General features: G+C 46.3%; 1 protein-coding gene across 6 annotated transcripts in view; it reads left to right on the top strand.

Moving 5' to 3' along the window:
- The first annotated feature begins 4,537 nt into the window (after positions 1–4,537).
- The window catches only part of KIAA0100 (KIAA0100 ortholog), a 294,167-nt gene continuing 277,764 nt past the window's right edge, over positions 4,538–20,940 (top strand). Inside the window, exons 1-2 of one of the 6 annotated variants that reach the window (XM_029611009.1) lie at positions 4,538–4,731; positions 17,834–17,963. In XM_029611009.1, coding sequence (XP_029466869.1) covers positions 4,664–4,731; positions 17,834–17,963 — 198 coding nt within the window. In that variant the 5' untranslated portion in view covers positions 4,538–4,663. The remainder of the gene's footprint in view (positions 4,732–17,833; positions 17,964–20,940) is intronic. The other 5 variants (XM_029611008.1, XM_029611006.1, XM_029611005.1 and 2 more) reach the window with 5 other exon arrangements.

The raw sequence follows: 20,940 nt of genomic DNA, 5'->3' as shown, positions 1-20,940 counted from the left end.
ACCACTCGCTCCCCGGCTCCCGCCGCCACCCGCCTGGACCCACGCGGCCCTCCGACAGGTATTTAAAAATTTATTTTTTTTTTCTGACAGGTTTTTATGTGTCCCACAGCATTACATTTTCTCGATCATCTCTGTATCGCTTTTTTTTTATTGTGTTTTATTGTGTTTCAGTATTTTAAGTGGTGTCGATGGGTTTGCTACAAGACTCACAGTCCTAACACCTACTAGGGGGAGGCGGTAAACTAACACGTTAAGGCCGCGGCAAAACAGCGGGTTACTAAGGAGATAATATCAGCGCCCGTTACAGTATCGGAGGGGAATAGCTAATTCCTTCATTATACAGCTAATTCATTCATTTACACATCATCTACATGCTGGTTGCGGAAAGGGTTATGTGTCTATTTTAGGAAGCGCTAAGGACGCGTGAAACTGGAGACTGTATCGCTGGATGGCCTTACTCGTCTGTATTGTGCGCTCCCAGCACGTTACAGACGGGAAATCTTCAACCGCACGTTACTGTATCGACCTGAATGTCAGGCAAGCAGGCCAAGATCCAGGATAGGCTTGGACACTGTTTAAAAATACAATCCTAGAGGCACAATCCATATGCTCTCCATGCATTAACAGGCCGATACAGTGCGCTCCGGAGCACACTGTTAACCTGCCCTTGGACGCGCGTTTTCCCTTACCCCTTATTCATTAAGGGGCGGAAAACGCGCATCCAACCCGCGGCACCTAATAGCGCCCTCAACATGCAAATGCATGGTGATGGCCCTATTAGGTATGCGTGCAGGATACAGTAAGTAAAATGTGCAGCCAAGCTGCACATTTTACTCTAAGAAACTAGCGCCTACCTTTGAGTAGGCGCTAGTTTCTGCCGGCACCGGGAAAGTGTACAGAAAAGCAGTAAAAACTGCTTTTCTGTGCATCCTTCGACTTAATATCATAGCAATATTAAGTCGGAGGTCCCGAAGGGTGTAAAAAGTAAAAAAAAATAAAAATTTAAATTGGGCCAGCGGCTGTCCGGGCTGAAAACTGGATGCTCAATTTTGCCGGCGTCGGTTTGCAAAATTGAGCGTCGGCTGTCAAACCCGCTGACAGCCGCCGCTCCGGGTCAAAAGGAGGCGCTAGGGGCGTGCTAATGGCCCTAGCGCCTCCTTTTGCCTGTTTCTTCCGCACCACCTAATTTACATACTGAATCGCGCGCACCAACGAGTGGCCGGTGCACACGCCAGGAGAGCGGGTGTTTGTCCGCTCTCCCGCATTTTTACTGAATCGGCCCGTAAGAAAGGTGGAAGGAAGGCAAAACGATTACCGTCATGGTTAAAAGGTGAGGTGAAAGAGGCTATTTTAGCCAAAAAATCATCCTTCAAAAATTGGAAGAAGGATCCATCTGAAGAAAATAGGATAAAACATAAGCATTGTCAAGTTAAGTGTAAAACATTGATAAGACAGGCGAAGAGAGAATTTGAAATGAAGTTGGCCATAGAGGCAAAAACTCATAATAAAAACGTTTTTAAATATATTCAAAGCAAGAAACCTGTGAGGGAGTTGGTTGGACCACTAGATGACCGAGGGGTTAAAGGGGCTCTTAGGGAAGATAAGGCCATTGCAGAAAGACTAAATGAATCCTGTGCTTCCGTGTTGGGGAGATACCAGTTCCAGAGATGGTTTTCAGGGGTGATGAGTCAGACGAACTGAACGAAATCACTGTGAACCTGGAAAATGTAGTAGGCTAGATTGACAAACTAAAGAGTAGCAAATCACCTGGACTGGATGGAATGCATCCTAGGGTACTGAAAGAACTAAAAAATGAAATTTCTGATCTATTAGTTAAAATTTTTAACCTATCATTAAAATCATCCATTGTACCTGAAGACTGGAGGGTGGCCAATGTAACCACAATATTTAAAAAAGGCTCCAGGGCGATCTGGGTAACTATAGACCAGTGAGCCTAACTTCAGTGCCGGGAAAAATAGTGGAAACTATTCTGAAGATCAAAATTGTACAGCATATAGAAAGACATGATTTAATGGAACACAGTCAACACGGATTTACCCAAGGGAAGTCTTGCCTAACAAATCTTCATTTTTTTGAAGGGGTTAATAAATGTGGATAAAGGTGAACCGGTAGATGTAGTGTATTTGGATTTTCAGAAGGCATTTGACAAAGTCCCTCATGAGAGGCTTCTATGAAAACTAAAAAGTCATGGGATAGGAGGCGATGTCCTTTCGTGGATTACTAACTGGCTAAAACACAGGAAACAGAGAGTAGGACTAAATAGTCAATTTTCTCAGTGGAAAAGGGTATACAGTGGAGTGCCTCAGGGATCTGTACTTGGACCGGTGCTTTTCAATATATATATAAATGATCTGGAAAGGAATACAACGAGTGAGGTTATCAAATTTGCGGATGATACAAAATTATTCATAGTTAAATCACAAGCAGACTGTGATACATTTCAGGAGGACCTTGCAAGACTGGAAGATTGGGCATCCAAATGGCAGATGAAATTTAATGTGGACAAGTGCAAGGTGTTGCATATAGGGAAAAATAACCCTTGCTGTAGTTACATGATGTTAAGTTCCATATTAGGAGCTACCACCCAGAAAAAAGATCTAGGCATCATAGTGGATAATACTTTAAAATCGGCTCAGTGTGCTGCGGCAGTCAAAAAAGCAAACAGAATGTTAGGAATTATTAGGAAGGGTATGGTTAATAAAATGGAAAATGCCATAATGCCTCTATATCGATCCATGGTGAGACCACACCTTGAATATTGTGTACAATTCTGGTTGCCGCATCTCAAAAAAGATATAGTTGAGATGGAGAAGGTACAGAGAAGGGCAACCAAAATGATAAAGGGGATGGAACAGCTCCTCTATGAGGAAAGGCTGAAGAGGTTAGGGCTGTTCATCTTGGAGAAGAGACGGCTGAGGGGGAATATGATAGAGGTCTTTAAGATCATGAGAGGTCTTGAACGAGTAGATGTGACTTGATTATTTATACTTTCGAATAATAGAAGGACTAGGGGGCATTCCATGAAGTTAGCAAGTAGCACATTTAAGACTAATCGGAGAAAATTATTTTTCACTCAACACACAATAAAGTTCTGGAATTTGTTGCCAGAGGATGTGGTTAGTGCAGTTAGTGTAGCTGGGTTCAAAAAAGGTTTGGATAAGTTCTTGGAGGAGAAGTCCATTAACAGCTATTAATCAAGTTTACTTAGGGAATAGCCACTGCTATTAATTGCATCAGTAGCATGGGATCTTCTTAGTGTTTGGGTACTTGCCAGGTTCTTGTGGCCTGGTTTGGCCTCTGTTGGAAACAGGATGCTGGGCTTGATGGACCCTTGGTCTGACCCAGCATGGCAATTTCTTATGTTCTTATGGATTTCTGGTGAAATTTCTGGTGTGCAAAGGTAGCTATGGCAGTCATCAGCATAAAAATGGTATTGAAAGCTATGAGAGGAAAGAGCACCATGGGAATTAATTTATAGTGAGAAGAGGGCAGCATGGAGGAGCCCTGAGGATCACCAATTGATAGTGGAATGGCAATAAAGGAGGAACCACCAGAGGAAATGCTAAAAGTGCAGTGGGAGAGGTAAGAGAACCAAGAAAGTACAGAGTCTCGAAATCCAAGTGAGAACAAAGTATCAAGGAGTGGCTGGTGATCAATAATATCAAAAGCAGCAGACGAAGGATGAGGACAGAGTCATTGGAGACTTTGGCAAGGGCTAATTCTGTTGAATGTAGAGGGCAAAAACCAGACTGAAATGGATCAAGAACTGCTTGAGATGTAAGAAAGTAAAGACAGCGGCGGTGAACAGCACCTTCAGGTAGTTTGGAGGCAAAAGGGAGATGAGATATAATTGGCAGGACAGGATCCTTTTTTTAAGGAGGGGAATGATTACAGCACATTTGAAGGCAGCAGGAACAGTAGTAGTGGAGAGTGATAGACTGAGGATGTGACAGATGGAAGGGAGGACTGCAGTGGAGATGAAGCTGAGGAATCCAGTAGGGACAGGGCCAGAGGAACAAGTGAGTTTGGAGGAAGAGAATAGATGAGTAGTTTCCTCCACTATGACTTCAGGAAAGGAGGAGAGAGTGGTGGAGGCTAGGTACTATGGGCATTTCCCTATTTCCAGAGGGTAAAATGATTTTCTCAAGGAGTGGCATTTGAACCCTGATTTCTCTGGTTTGTAGCCTGCTTCTCTAACTACTAGGCTGCCACTCAACTCCTGGTTTTATAGCCTTTCACTCTTAAATTAGTGGCCTATTGCCCTGGATCCTGACCTGTCATTTCTGGTTAGCAGGCGGTTCGTCGGGGTTGGCACTCTGCGCTTATCAGGCAATTATTCCAACTTGGGTTTTCTCACAGACGGTTGATGGCAGTTGGCTGGCTCTGATTTTCTCACTCCTGGTTAGCGGTCGGTTGGCCCGGCTCTGTGTTTCTCACTTCGGGTTAGCGGGCGGTTGGCCCGGCTCTGTAATTTGTCACTCCCGGCGAGCGGGTGGTTGGCCCGGCTCTGTATGCTCACTCCGGGTTAATAGGTGGTTGGCCCGGTTCTGTATTTCTCACTCCGGGTTAGCGGGCGGTTGGCTTCTGTATTCCTCCGGCTGGCTGGGCCCCGGGCGGCTGCAGGCCCTTTGCTGCCCCGGAAATGTCGCCGCTCTTCCCCGCGCTCTTCGCGATCCTGCTGGCCGGTTTGGGCGGAGTCCTGCTGTGCTGGTAAGAGGCCGGGGGCGGGAGAGGAGCGGGGGCGACCGCTTCCGTCTCGGAGAGAGGTGGGCTGCAGAGGATTCTTTATACAGAGCGGACCCAGCATCGGTACCGCTCTGGCCCCGTGTGTGAAAGACTGCGGGGCAGTGTGCGGTAACATTGAAGAGCGGGGTACTCGCCGGAGGTGGGGCGCTTCCTAGGAGGCTCTGAGGATCTAGAAGAGGGGAGTGTGTATTCACATTCTAGAAGAGGACGGGGAGGGGTGTGATGCTCTAGGCCCCCGGGAAATAATGTGTATTGACATTCTAGAAGGGGACCCGGAGGGATGTGATGCTCTGCAGGGGACAGGCTGGAGGAGCAGTGTGCAGTGACATTCTAGAGGAGGATTTAAGAAAAGGGGTGAGTGTTGGGAAGGAGTCTGCTTTCGTGGTGCATATATATAGGGAAACGTGGGAGGGAGGTTCTGGAAGCTAAATTTAGGCTCTTAGGTAGGAAGCTGAAATCCAGAACCTCCAGGGTGGCATTCTCTGAAATGCTCCCTGTTCCACACGCAGGCCCCCAGAGGCAGACAGAGCTTCAGAGTCTCGATGCATGGATGAAACAATGGTGCAAGGAAGAGGGATTCAGTTTTGTAAGGAACTGGGGAACCTTTTGGGGAAGGGGGAGTCTTTTCCGAGGGGATGGGCTTCACTTAACCGGGGTGGAACCAGGCTGCTGGCGCTAACCTTTAAAAAGGAGATTGAGCAGCTTTTAAACTAGAACAAGGGGGAAAGCCGACAGTCACTCAGCAGTGCATGGTTCAGAGGGAGGTATCTTCCAAGGATGCTAATGAAACAGGAGAGATAGGGCACCCCGATGGAGAGGTTCCAATAAAAGCAAAAGTAGTCCATGTGCCTATAAGTAAAGAATCACTTGAGCTAAAAGATTTCAAATTATCACTGTCAGCTGAAAAGCAGAATGTTAATACAAACAAAAAACACATTATGTATACAGTGGTCCCTTGACTTACGAACTCAATTGGTTCCAGAGGGCTGGTTGTAATTCAAGTTGGTTGTAAGTCAAGACTCTTTTTTTTTCCATAGGAAATAATGGAAATAGCCATAATGCATTCCAAACCTCCCAAAAGCACCCCTTACCTAACCATTTCTATAATAAAAAATGGTTATATAATGTCTGTAATTACCAGAAACACCAATAATTTCCTAGTGTACTCACCAAAAAGTTATAAAATGTGCCTAGCCTACCAGAAACAACAATTTCACCTCCTCCACCAGTTCCTTTACGATATCTGCATATGGACTCTCTATCTGGGTAACATCAAGCTAGGTTGAGAGAACATTGCACAAATCTCATCTTTGGGTGAGTTTCCTCACTCCGAAGGTCATCAAATCATCACAAGAGTGCACTGTTCTGTTTGTACGTCGCACTCTGCATGTGAAAGTGGCCCCTAACCCCTACACTAATACCTACACCTCACCTCGAGTAACTAGGTGGGCCTCATATAGGGGTATAAATACCTACCTAGTTAAAGGGCATTATTGCTAGGCTCATGCTCCCTCTCTCTCTCTCCACACCCCCCCCCCCCCCCCCCATGGAAATATTTTGGTTGTAACTCGAGATCTGTTCGTAACTCGAAATTTGGTCGTAACTCAAGACCGGGAAAGTTGGTCGTAACTCAAGGGTCCACTGTATATGCCAATACCAGAATTCTAAGAAGTAAAATGGGAGAGTTAGTGTGTAGCAGTGAATAATGAGATAGGTTTAATTGGCATCTCAGAGACATGGTAGAAAGAGGATAACCAATGAGATAGTGCTATACCAGGATACAAATTATCGCAATGAAAGAGAGGGGCAACTTGATGGTGGTAGTGGGGTGGCATTTTATGTCCAGGATGGCATAGAGTCCAACAGGATAAGGATCCTGCACGAGTCTAAGGGACCAATACAATAAATGTGCGCGGAAAGCAGATGCTCAGTGTTAAGCGTCTGCTTTCTTAACCCGTGCTCAGGTACCTCTCCTGGGTGAGCAATGCAATATGTAAACGAGGTGTTGTGCTGCCAGTGAGGCGCTGGGGTCAATTGTGTGCCCCTAGTGCCTCCTTGGCAGAGGGCCCCCATGAAAGGTCGGCTGTTCGCGAGTTAGGAAAGCAGACGCTCAATTTTACAAGCTTCTGTTTTCCTAACGGGTGCACAATCGCAGGATGTACAGAAAAGCAGTTTTTTCTGCTTGTCTGTACAACCTTTTGGGGTGCTCAGAAATTAACACCTGCTCTAGGCAGGCGTTAATTTCTGAGCAAAAATGTGCGGGTCGGGTGCACATTTTTTTTTTTTTTTTACATTTGGGGTGAAATACTAATAGCCTTATCAACACGTGTTTGCATGGAGTGAGTGCTATTGATTTTGCCGGGGGGGGGGGCGGGGTTGGACGCACTAATCCCCTTATAGCATAAGGGGCTGTGGATGCACGTCCAACTGCGGGTTAAACAGTGCACTCGGCTGAGCGCACTGTTTTGCATTGGCCCCTAAATCACAATTGAATCTTTATGTATAGAAATTCCTTGTGTGTTGGAGAAGAGTATAGCAATAGGAGTATACTGCTGTCCACCTGGCCAAAATGATGAGACAGATAGTGGAATGCTAAGAGAAATTAGGGAAGCTAACCAAATTGGTAGTGCTGTAATAATGGGGGATATCATTTACCATCCAAAAAAAGGAGGGAACTAGAAAATCACATAACCCAAAAAATCTAAAAGCCTAAATGAAGGTGTCAGCAATCCAGATGTTGTGTATACAAAGAAACCAACTGGTCTTTTCAATCATTCACCTTCATTAATATAGTGTTTTAAAGGGGCAAAAAAAATCTTTATTTTTCTTCTTTTAATTGTCCATTTTTCTTAAAAAAAAACCAACCATATTTTTCATAACTAACAGTTTTAAATTCTCACAGTTCATAGAGACATATAGTGAAAATAGCTCTTGCTGGAAAAACTGAAAGAACAGCCTGACACGGCCGGTGTTTCGCAATCACTATGCTTCATCAGGGGAACATTACACCTCTTGTCTTGTGTGCCATCTCTGCGCACGCGCTATGCACTTAACATCGCTCATATGTGCGTGCATACGTGCGCTTCAACGTTAAGCGATTCCATGGAGGTGCTCAAAATCTGTACGCACACGTTTTCAAGTGCTGGCCGGCATCGCACGCACTTACCATTCCTAATGGCTCCGGCAGCAAAGTTACATAAGTGCCATATTAGGGTTACACAGTCTGACCTATGTCAGCACTGTGAGGAGGCCCAGGGGAAATTGGCTTCCCAGGACTTTGCTAAGCCCAACAGTTCTCATTCAGAGGATGGGTCAGCCACAAATTTAACTGGTAGCACTCAGGATCGGAGTAATCCTGGGGCTGGGCCTGCTATGGGAGAAGGAAATTCAGCAGCACCTACCCCAGTAACCCCTGGGCTAGGCATGGACCTGGCGGCTTTCTCTTGATGGAATTTTTTCAATACCTTCAAGCCTTCGTACAGGCACAGTCTGTTTCAACTGCCCCTGTCCAGGCAGAACCCAGCCGGTAAGGCCTCCCTCTCCCAGCCCTATTGGCAGGCCTTGAGACATGCTTCGTCTCACCAAGGGTATCCCTGGCAGGGACTTAGACACCATGGACGAAGAAAGGGATCCAGATTCCTTGGAAGATGAGGAAATTCCACCAGGTTTAGAGCCATATCTGACCATGTCATGATTTTTCCATAGAGATGAATTGCTGGCCCTGATTTCCCAGACCCTGAAGACTCTGGGAGTTTCTCTCGTGGACCCTATGATGGAACCAAAGAAGAATCCCATCTTGGTGTCTCTACGGAAAGCATCTTGCTATTTTCCGATGCTGGAGGCCATCCAGGAGTTGACTGGGTCGTCCCGGAAGTGAGTTTTAAAGATGGTCGAGCATTGGAAGCTCTATACCCACTGGATCCGGTGGCAAGAGAATGTCTGCATTTCCCTAAAGTGGATGCCCAGGTCTGTGCCATTTCAAAGTGAACATCTGTCCCAGTGGGGGAAGGAGCAGCCTTAAAGGATGAGCATGATAGGTGGATGGAGCCCATCCTTAAGCCTTTGGCGCGACAGCAATGACTTTACAGATTGCTTCCTGTTGTGCCCTGGTGGCTCGCTCATGCCTGCTTCTCTCGAGGGAGATGGATGACTCAGGGGTGCATTCCAGAGAGGCTGTGGAGCTTGCCGCTGCCTTTTTGGCTGATGCGAGCTCTGACCTAGTCTGTATCTCAACTAGAGGAGCGGCTTCAGTGTTAGCGGCCAGAAGTCAGCTATGGCTGCGAAATTGGTCAGTGGATGCAACCTTTAAGGCAAACCTCACAAAGATGCTCTTTAAGGGATTACTCCTGTTTGGGAGAGAATTGGAAAAGCTGGCTAGTAAGTGGGGTGAATCTCCAGTCCCCTGGCTATCGGAAAATAAGAGAAAGCGGTTATAGTGCCCCTTGCCTATGAGGGGGTTGGTCCAGGGCCTCCCAACACTTTCGGCCCTACAGGAGCTCGACATTTCAGACGTTTCAGTCCTCGGGAAGGTCTCAGTCCTTTCGGAGTTGACAACCCAGAAGAGGGGCTGGTTCAGGTTCAGCCCAAACTCCCCAAAGATGTTTTGCCAACTCATCTACGGAACAAGGAGATAGGAGTCAACTGTCCCTTTTCTACCAACGGTAGGTTGAGATCACGTCAGACAAATGGGTACTGGATGTCATATGAGAAGGATACACGTTTGAGTTTCACAGCACTCCTTGGGACAGGTTCATGATGTCTCCGTGCCACTCCCAGCACAAGAAGCTGGTAGTAGAATCTACCTTGATAAGACTCCTCAAATTAAGGACTATAATTCCACTACCTATGCCCCAGGAAAATACAGGGCGTTATTCCATCTGTTTCATTGTACTCAAGAAGGAGGACTCCTTTCGCCCCATCCTGAACCTCAAGAGCGTCATCCAACATCTATGAGTAAGTCATTTACGCATGGAACTCTGCGTGCCGTCATAATGGCTGTACAACCAGGAGAGTAATTAACCTCTCTGGACGTTTCTGAAGTCTACCTTCATATTCCAATCCGGCAAGATCACCAGTGGTTCTTAAGATTTGCGGTGCTGGGCCACCTTTATCAGTTCCGGACGTTACCCTTCGTCCTGGCCACTGCCCCCAGAACATTTTCCAAAATGATGGTGGTTGTGGTGGCGGCACTGAGGAAAGAAGGGCTCCTGGTACACCCATACTTGGACGACTGGTTGATCCGGGCAAAGTCATTAGAGGAGAGTCTCCAGGTGACCAGCAGGATGACAAACATGGACAAATGCAGTCTCAAGCCCTCCAAGTCCTTAGAATATCTGGGAGTCTGGTTTGACACCAAGCAGGACAAGGTCTTCTTCCCGCTATCGCGGATAAGGAAGTTGGTGTTCCAAGTGTGTCAGTTGACTAACACAATAGGCCCCAAGGTGTGGAGCTATCTTCAGGACTTCGGTTTGGTGACGTCAACCTTGGAGGTAGTACTGTGGGTGAGGGCACACATGCATCCACTCCAACGCTTCCTGCTGTAACGTTGGAACCTTCTGTCTCAAGACTATGTTCTCAGCTCCAGTGGTGGCTACAGAAAGATCACCTGGGGAAGGTGTAAGCCTGTCCCTTCCGAACTGGCTAGTTTTAGTTCTCACTACAGACGTGAGCCTCCAGGGATGGGGAGCTCACCATCAGGAATTGACGGCCCCTGGGCATCAGTCCAAGGAAGTGGCACTCTGAAACATAAACCGCCTGGAAGCCCGAGCAGTCAGATTTGCATTTCTACAGTTCAGCCACATGCTCCTGGGTCAGGCGGTCTGCTTGATTTCTGACAACGGTAGCCTACATCAATCGTCAGGGAGGAACCAAGAGCCAGCAAGTGTCTCTGGACATAGATCTTCTTATGGAATGGGTGGAATCGAATCTACAGATGATCTCGGCCTCCACATTGCAGGAAAAGACGTTAGAGTAGACTTTCTAAGCAGAAAGAGTCTGGATCCAGGAGAATGGGAATTGTCGGCCAGAACCTTTCAGCTGCTGGTAGATCGCTGGCCACATCTCGCAATGCGAAGGTTTCCTGATTATTCAGTCTCTGAAGAGATCAGCGATCCCTGGGGATCAATGCCCTTGTTCAGACCTGGTTAGAAGAAGACTTACTATACGCCTTCCCTCCGTGACCCCTGCTGGACAAGGTCATTTGCAAGATCGAGCACCACAGGGGATTAATCCTGCTAGTGGCTCCGGATTTGCCCAGATGCCAGTGCTATGCAGACATGCGGAGGCTTCTAGTAGAGACCCCCCCCCTGTGCTTACCAGTGCATAGGGACCTGCTTGAGGATCTGACTTGATTTTGTCTTAAGGTTTGGCCCTTGAAGTGTGGATATTCAATGGCATTAAATACCACCTTGCTCCGTGCGCAAAAGTTCTTGACGTCCTTAGCGTATGTGCAGGTCTGGAGATTATTTGAGGCCTGGTTTGAGGAACGTGGTGTTGCCCCTCAGATGATGAAAATCCCTCTGGTTTTGGAATTTTTACAAGACTGCGTAAATAAAGGTTGTCCCTTAACTCCTTGAAGGTCCAAGTAGCGGCTCTCTCCTGTTTCGTAGGTGAGGTGACTGGAACCCTCCTGGGCGCATCCTTACTTGTCCTGTTTTCTAGAAGGAGTAAAGCACCTCCGGCCATCCCTTCAGTGGCCTGTTCCCTTGTGAATCTTAATCTAGTATTGGAGTTTTTGGCAGGGCCTTCCTTTCGGCTGCTGCATGGTCTGTCCTAACACCTGTTAACCCTGAACATGGTGTTCCTGGTGGCGATATGCTCTGCTCGTTACATGTCTAAACTACAGGCATTGTCGTGTTGGGAACCATTCCTCTGGATGACCCCAGGAGCGTTACAACTTTGTACCGTTCCATCCTTCTTGCCCAAGGTAGTCTCAAGAGTTTCATTTGAATCGGTCCATTTCATTGCTGTCCCTAGATAGGTACAAGGACACGGAAGACTACCACCTCCTCCGCCATTTAAATGTCAGTAGGCTTTTGGTGCGGTATCTGGAATTTTCAGAACCAGTGCACAAGACGGACAGCTTTATGGTTTTGAAGTGTTTGAGTGGATTCTTGGGTACTGTGGAGATGACCACGCCCACGGGGAGGAGCTCCGTGAGGAGCCACAGTACTAGGCTAGACTCCGGACGCTCAAACACAGAGATTCGTCTTTTATTATACAGCTGATGTATACCACCAGAGGTGGCAGTAGTGAGGTGATCCAGAGGTAGCAGTCCAGGATCCCTCGGCAAAGGGGACCCTTCTCCCAGAGATGATAGAGGGAGATCCGGATGCAGGTTCCCAGTGCAGTAGAGCTGTAGATGAGACAGACTGAGAATGTTAGATTACTCACTAAGTTGGTAGCTGTATAGTTGGAGATCCCAGCAGGCAAAAGTAGTTGAACACAGGCACTGAACCAGGGAGAGCAGGCCCTCGAGGAGCGAGTACCTGATTCCAGATAGGCACCTGAAAGAAAGCAAAGAGCCCCTGAGGAGCAGGTACCCAGGTTAGAGAAATACCCCGAAGGGCAGAGAGAGCTTCCAGCGGCAGCAAGGAAGCGGCAGAGTAGCTCAGACCGGAGGCTTTCCGTCCATTCACGATCCTTGCTAACTCGATAAACTAGCAAACAAGGGTAGGCTAAATACCCGGATGGCGTGACGTCACTCTAGGGGGACGCCTCCGAGGTTCCCGACATGACGAGGATAAAGACGTGGGTGGCGTGTGCGGGCGCACCCTAGGAGGCCCTTAGGAGAAACATGGCATGAGGCTTTGCCATAGCCATTCTGGGGACGCCGGAGAGAGCGACATGAGGATGCGGCGGTAGCCATCTTCCCAAGGCTAGCGGGGAGAGCAGAGAGAAAGGTGAGACACAAAGGTCGAAGCCGTCTGAGACCAGTCGCAGCAACCGCTTGTTTGTTCTTCACGGGGGAAGGAGACAGTAGGGGAAGGAGAAGGTAGCTTCACATGCTACCATAGCTTGGTTAATCAAGGAGGTAGTCACGGCAGCTTATGTAGAGGCAGGAAAACCATTACCCTTTCAGGTTAAAGCTCATTCCACTAGGGCTCAGGTAGTATCCTGGGCGGAAGTTAAACTGCTGTCTCCTGTCGAGCGGCAATGTGGTCTTCCATGCACACCTTCTCCAGTTTCTATCGCCTTGACATTCAGGCTTGAGAGGACGCAGCCTTTGCAAGGGCAGTGCTAACTGGACTGTGGGCAGCCTCCTGCCCCCATCAGGAGTGGCTTTTGTACATTCCATTGGTCCTGAGTCCATCTGTCTACACGAAAGAAAAATAAATTATCAGGTAAGTAATTTCTCCAATTTTAATTACCCCAATATTGACTGGATAAATGTAACATCAGGACATGCTAGAGACATAAAATTCCTGGATGGCATAAACAACTGCTTCATGGAGCAATTGGTTCAGGAACCAATGAGAGAGGGAGCTATTTTAGATTTAATTCTTTATGGAACGCAGGATTTGGTGAGAAAGGGTAACATTGGTGGGGGCCACTTGGCAACAGTGATCATAACATGATCAAATTTGAACTAATGACTAGAAGGGGGTCAATATGTAAATCTATAGCTCTAAAACTAAATTTTGAAAAGGGAAACTTTGATAAAATTAGGAAAATAGGTAGACAAAAACTGAAAAGTGCAGCTGCAAAGGTTAAAAGTGTTCAACAGGCTTGGACATTGTTTAAAAATACAATCTTACAAGCGTACTCCAGATGTATTCCATGCATTAAGAAAGGTGGGAGGAAGGAAAAACGATTACCGGCATGGTTCAAAGGTGAGATGAAAGAGGCTATTTCAGCCAAAAAAGCATCCTTCAAAAATTGGAAGAAGGATCTATTGGAAGAAAATAGGAAAAAGCATAAGCATTGTCAAGTTAAGTCTAAAACATTGATAAGGCAGGCTAAGAGAGAATTTGAAATTAAGTTGGCCGTAGAGGGAAAAACTAATTAAAAAAAACTTTTTAAAATAGATCTGAAGCAAGAAACCTGTAAGGGAGTCGGTTGGACCGTTAAAGGGGCTCTTAGGAAAGATTAAACCATTGCAGAAAGGCTAAATGAATTCTTTGCTTCTGTATTTACTAATGAGGATGTTGGGGAGATACCGGTTCTAGAGATGGTTTTCAAGGGTGAGGAGTTAGATGAACTGAACCAAATCGCTGTGAACCTATAAGACTTAATAGGCCAGATTGACAAGCTAAAGAGTAGCAAATCACCTGGATCAGACTGTATGCACCCCAGGGTTCTGAAGGAGTTAAAAAATGAAATTTCAGATCTATTAGTAAAAATTTGTAACCTATCTTTAAAATCATCCATTGTACCTGAAGACTGGAGGGTGACCAATATAACCCCAATATTTAAAAAGGGCTCCAGGGCGATCCAGGAAACTGTAGACCAGTGAGCCTGACTTCAGTGCCGGGAAAAATAGTGGAGACTATTCTCAAGATCAAAATCACAGAGCATATAGAAAGACATGATTTAATGGAACACAATCAACATGGATTTACCCAAGAGAAGTCTTGACTAACAAATCTGCTTCACTTTTTTGAAGGAGTTAATAAATGTGGATAAAGGTGAGCCAGTAGATGTAGTGTATTTGGATTTTCAGAAGGCGTTTGACAAAGTCTCTCATGAGAGGCTTCTAAGAAAACTAAAATGTCATGGGATAGGAGCTGGTGCCCTTTCTTGGATTGCAAACTGGTTAAAAGACAGGAAACAGAGTAGGATTAAATGGACTTTTTTTTTTTTTTTGTGTCAGTGGAAAAGGGTAAACAGTGGAGTACCTCAGGGATCTGTACTTGGACCTGTGCTTTTCAATATATTTATAAATGATCTGGAAAGAAGTATGATGAGTGAGGTTATCAAATTTGCAGATGACGCAAAAATATTCAGAGTAGTTAAATCACAAGCTGATTGTGATAAATTGTAGGAGGACCTTGCGAGGCTGGAAGATTGTGTGTCCATTTGGCAAATTAAATATAATGTGGAGAAGTGCAAGGTGTTGCATATAGGGAAAAATAATCCATGCTGTAGTTACACGATGTTAGGTTCCATTTTAGTAGTTATCACGCAGGAAAAGATCAAGGTATCATAGCTGATGTAAGAAAGGAATCAAGATCTGCGCTTGGCTTAAATAGGCTCCCTCCTCCCCTCAAATAATACGGACAGGTGTTGGCGTTTATAAAGGGCCGCAGTTTATTTCAACAACCTGAGCCCATACAATAGACAGGTGGCCGACAACATGCCTGCCCAATTTGCCTCCCCATCCCCTTTTCCAGTTCCGTTCTTGTTACTCACCACCACGTCCCCTTTACTTACCCTGCCTCGTCCCAGCGATGGTAAGCCGTGGTCAATGAGCTTTAGCCCCTAGTTCTTCTGACCTTCTCATGCAGCAGCCCCCCCCCCCCCCACCCGACTGCATGAGACCCGCCCGTGTCAATTAACAAACAATTTATATACACATTAAGCTTGGGTTCGGGTTTCCACATCAACTGCGACAAAATTCACAGCAAGCAATGCATTGAACAACAGTACCATTTCCGACACAATAGGGAGGGTGGGAGGGAAAGTGAAAAGCCCCGCTCAGATTGGGCTCCCTACTCACTCGTTGCCCGCGCTGACTGACCCAAGGACTGTTAGCACTAACCAATAGCAGCGCCGGGATTTTAAATCGCTGGCAACATAGCATTGGCTGCCCTAAACAGCTCGAACCATCCCCCCCCTTCCTAAACCCTGCCTGCGCGCGCCTCTCCCTTAGTTACAGCTAGCGGCAGGGGACAAGCCCGAGCCGCTGCTCACTTACATTGAAATCGTCAATTCAGTGTGCTGTGGAGGTCAAAAAAGCAAACAGAATGTTAGGCATTATTGGGAAGGAAATGGCAAAATGCAGGATGTCATAATGCCTCTGTATCGCTGCATGGTGAGACCACACCTTGAATACTATGTGCAGTTCTCATTGCCGCATCTCAAGAAAGATATAGTTGCACTGAGGAAAGGTCAGTGAAGGGCAACCAAAATCATAAAGGGTATGAAACTGCTCCCCTATGAGGAAAGGCTAAAGAGGTTGGGGCTGTTCAGCTTGGAGAAGAGACGGCTGAGGGGGTATATGATAGAGGTCTTTAAGATCATGAGAGTAGTAGAATGGGTAAATGTGAATTGGTTATTTACTCTTTTGAATAATAGAAGAACTAGGGGGCACTCCATGAATTTAGCAAGTAGCACATTTAAAACAAATCTGGAATTGCTCAACACAAACTCTGGAATTCGTTGCCAGAGGCTGCGGTTATGGCAGTTGTTGTAGCTGGGTTTAAAAAAGGATTGGATAAGTTCCTGGAGGAGAAGTCCATAAACTTTATTTATTTAAAATCTTTTTTTATACCTTCGTTAAGTTAATCAATAGGAATAGCCACCGCTTATTGCTGGCATTAGTAGCATGTTGCCAGCTACTTGTGTCTTGAATTGGCCATTGTTGGAAACAGGATACGGGGCTTGGTGGACCATTGGCCTGACCCAGTATGGGAAATCTTACGTTTTTGTGCCTCATTTATAGATGTGAATTATTTGACCGTTTCTATCCTTTTCCTTCTCTCTCCTCTCCGGTATGTAGAGTATATTTAGGTTTTCAAGTCTCATCTCAAATGAAAATGCTTTTATTATGGGGCCTGGCTGTAGCTTTTCATCAGAAAGGTGTTGATCTCATATTGTATGCAAGGTTTTCTAAGGTTCTTGGTACTTTTACTTTTGGTATGAAGTTTTGTTCATGCGACTTTGGGGAGCTTTGTGAAGGTTCTGGGTGGAGCACTTTCAGGCCAGTGCAGTATTGGCGTGCGTTAAATGGGTGCTCATGATTGAGCGCCCGCTCTCTTAATGAGCGCCGATCCACCTCTCCCAGGCCCCTGATTTAATATTTAAATGGGCTGCCGTGGTAAAAAGGAGGCATTAGGGGAAACTGTGCATCCCTCATCCTTCTCGGCATTGGGCGGCCAGGAGCGGTGGCTGTCAGCGGTTAGGAAAATGGATGCTCCGTTTTATGGGTGTCCATTTTCCTAACCTGTGCACAGCCAGGTGATAGAAAAATAGACGCTCGGGGCAGGTGTTAATTTTTGAGAGTAAAAACTGCGCGTTGGGTGCCCTTTTTTTTTTGCATCGGGGGTATTAGCTAATAGCCTCATCAACTTGAATTTCCATGTGATGAGCGCAATTAGCTACGCAGGTTTTGGACATGTTAACTCCTGTTTTGCACGGGGGTTATAGATGTGTGTTGAGCCGTGCGCTGGCCGCAGTGCACGGTATTGCATCGGCCTGCGAGCGCTGGTATTTGCCCTTACCTGTTGATGTACAAGACCATTTGTCTGTGGTTTGGGGGTCTTACAATGAGGGCATGAATTGCTCTGTCTGGGTCTGTTATGGTATCACTGGAACACTTGGATCGACTTTGCACTGTGATGCTCTCACTGTCTTCATCCCTGAGTTTTTGATTGTTAGCTCTGCTTTTTACTGTTTGTTTTGTATCCCCTAGTGGCCTATGTCAATTCCTTGGCCAAACACTGTTTAATGTTACGGATGCACAGTCTCCCACCTGTAACAGAATCTTATCCCTGTTGATGTTTGTGTTTTTGTCTCACACTGATAAATTGTTTTGGTAATCCTGGAATTGTTATGAGTACTTGGGTATTGAAATAAATAAATCTAAATTAATCATGTGGCCATGTAGCGTGTTGAAAGTCAATCTGTCCAGGAGTCCGCCTGGGCTCTCACCGGCCAAGGTTTTTACACAGGTCTCTTGCTTATCGCTGACTAGCTGTCTCTTCCCAGAGCAATCTGGAATCTTCACCTGCTCTAAAACATTTTAGTGATCCAACAGAAAACAAAATTGCTGTGTCAGAGCTTTGCAGACCATGTGGTTCCCTTCAGACTTGTGCAGCCTCCAGAGCTCATGTACAACTTTTTCTGTGTATTATTGGGCCATTGAAAGTATCACAGCTTTTCTTGCTTTTTCTTGAAATCCTTGTAGGTGGCTCATATACCGTTTGGCCATCCAATGGTGTCGCCGGAAGCTGGATGCTGAACTGACAATTGGCTCTGTGGGTTTTTTCTGCCTCCGAAAAATCAGCCTGAAATTGGAGCAGCAGCGGCTGATTCTGGTGAGTAACCAAGTGCCTCACTGGGTCAGCGAGTATGGAAAGAGCGGAAACTGCTCCCACTGCACTTGAGGGACTGCTCTCTTATCTATTTTTTATTTTATTTAAAAGATTTCTAGCTCGCACAGCTCCATATGTCATGGCAGGGGATAAAATAACAATCCTAGAAACACATCCATAGTCTGGCACTTCACAGACAAAACAAAAACTGCTTGTATGCTGCTGGGTCTAATCGAAAGTAAGATCATCAGCTAGCCAGAGATGTTAGGAAAATAAATGTCAATCCCTGTCTGCATGCCAAATTCAGATACTCCTCGACAAAAAGGACTTTGAATTATCTTCTTTGTAACACCGAGCATAAATCAATATAAAGAGAAAAACTTGTCACCAAAACCTTGGGAGCTGACCACTGCTTGGCCACCACACTCATATGCTTGTTTGCACTGAGAAGTCTGTTCTGTGCTGCTCTCGTTCTCTATTTCCAGGGGAGCTGGAATAAATTTTATAGTGGGGGTGCGGAAAACCATTTTGGGCCCTTTTATAACATAAAACATAACATTTGCATTTATATGCTGCCTTTCTTCATAAAATATGAACCCTAAACAGACTACAACAAAAGGTAAAAATACAGTATAATAAAATATCATAATAGACATAGTGCCCCAGACTCTCACATAATTAGCCTGCTTCTATATAATTTACAACCTGCCTGCACAATCAACATTCCTGAACTTTTTCTACTTCTTAATTCAATCTTTGGAAGAAATCTGCTGGGTGTCTGCCTTCAGTCTTTACTATCTCTCTGTTCCTGCTCCAGTTCCTCCTCTCGTAAACAGCCTCCAGGGAAGAGGAGAGGAGAGGGTGAGGCTGAAGCAGACAGAGCAGATGAGAGGCAGCCCAGAGTCCTAGTCCAGTCCTCCTTCTGTTCTGAAGGGATTATGAGGGAGGGTAAAGTTGGAGTGGACAGAGGAAGCAGTCAGAATGTTTGATTCCTCAGAAATCTCTTAAATCAGACCAAAGATGATTTTGATAAAATTCCTGGATAGCCTCATGTCCTTAAGAATTTCATCTTTATACAAAGGTTCTTGCACCTGTATATGTGGCTAATCATAGACAATTTCCAAAGACCTGGATGTATTTTTGGAAATCTCAAGCTGCTGGGATCTCACAGCTGGCAGAGAGGGCATTAATTTCAACCCAGAGCAGCCTTGATGACTGGCACTACTGCTGACAAGTTCCCTTTGTGGCTCTTACTTTGTGTTCACTATACAGTATGTGCACAAATCTTTCTGTGTAATTAGCAGCATGAGAAACTGCTGATGCCATTTTTAGGATACAGAAGTTCCTACACTCAGATGAGAAGAAATGCCGAAAAAACAAACAAGGATTGGTGCACAATTTCAGTTTAAAACAAAAGCGGCATTTCTGGTTGTACACCAGATCAGTCCAGACAAGTGGGTTTATGCATCCATACCAGCAAATGGAGGCAGCAAATAAAACTTTCCCTGTATGTACCCGGAAAAGTCCAGACTCCTGGGTTTTGCCCCCCCCCCCCCCCCCCCCCAGAAGATGGAGACAGAGAAGTTTTCAAAACAAAACCCCGCCTTGTATAGGATGGTGCCACCTACAGTCCTGTGGTATTTCTCTGTCTCCAGCAGATGGTGGAGGTGCAAGGCCCACAGTCTGTGTTGATTGCTTAGTGGAGTTAGAATAGTGAGTTCTGTGAGTTTTAGAGAGTTTTCGGTCAGTAAAACCTTTTTGCTTTGATTTAAAAAAGAAAAAAAAAAGGAGCAGTTTCTGTCCTGAGCCTTCCAGGGGGTTTGTAAGGTCCTGAGGGGACCATTACCCACTGATTGTTGAGGCAGCTGCATTACAGGATCGAGGGCCTTCTTGTTCCAAGCTAGCAACTCTGGGTGCAACACCGGGGAGCCCGGTTCACTCCACCCCGCCGGATCAGGACCGTGGACCACTGCCGGGCAAGTCTTTAAAAAAAAAAAAAAAAAAGTTTTGATTTTCTTTTATTTTCTGTCAGTGTCACCAACGCTTTGGCTCTCTTCCCTCGCTGACTCAGCGCTTGGGCGGACCGCAATTATTTTTCTGGTTTTTTTTTTGGTTTTTTTACAGAATTGAATTTTAGCTTTCTCAGGCTCGATGCTGCGCTCGTCTGCGTGCCGTTCATGTGGCTCGGCCCGCGCGCGTCTTTCTCTGCAGGGGCTGTGCTCGGCGTGTCTTCCCGGGGGGAGGGGGGTGATCCTCTGGGGCCGTGAAAATGGTTAAAGGCAAGGCTGCCTGAGCTTCTTCAGCGTTAGCTGCACTGAGATCAGCTGAGGCAGATCAGTTCCCGCTAAGCGCGGGAACGGAGGCCATTTGGGAGTCTTTTAGATCAGCGACTCGTGCAGCTATGGGGGAGGGGATTCTCCCACTTCCTCGCTCTCCTCAGCCAGGGTTTCCTGGAGGGAGTGAACCTTTACAGCCTCTCTCACCTGCAATGGAGGATAGTCCCGAGGGGGCTTCTGACTACTCCTCTCGTCCTCCTTCTCGGAGTTTATTTTGTTTCTCCATAAGGCTTTTAAAGCCAGGAGGGAAGGGAAGCTGCAGGTTGGGGGTAAAACTTCCTTTAGTGGTCTTAGGTCTCTTTCTCGAAAGCGGTCTAAGTCTAAGGGAGTCTCTGAGTCCTCCAAAGCTAAGTGCCCTTTGCACACAGGGGCTCATCAGACCGATACTGGTTCCACGGGTCAGGATACGGACCCAGGGGACCAAGATCCACAGTGCAAGCCTCCGATGGGGGTGGATACAGACCCTGATCAACATCCACAGGATCCAGCATGAGGCTCTCATGTTGTGGAAGGAGACGACCCTAAGGTGCTCAGTCTGTTTAGGAGGGAGAAGTTGGCTCCGCTTATCCCTGCCATACTCGGAGAGCTAGGGATAGAAAGGCTGCCAGAGGAGTCCAAGCTAGGGGCCATGGACCCAGTGTTGT

The sequence above is a fragment of the Rhinatrema bivittatum genome, chromosome 8 (genome assembly GCF_901001135.1).
Source record: "Rhinatrema bivittatum chromosome 8, aRhiBiv1.1, whole genome shotgun sequence".
Classification (NCBI taxonomy): Eukaryota; Metazoa; Chordata; class Amphibia; order Gymnophiona; family Rhinatrematidae; genus Rhinatrema; species Rhinatrema bivittatum.
Note: the sequence above shows the minus strand (reverse complement) of the source record. Positions and strands in the feature narration are given on the sequence as shown.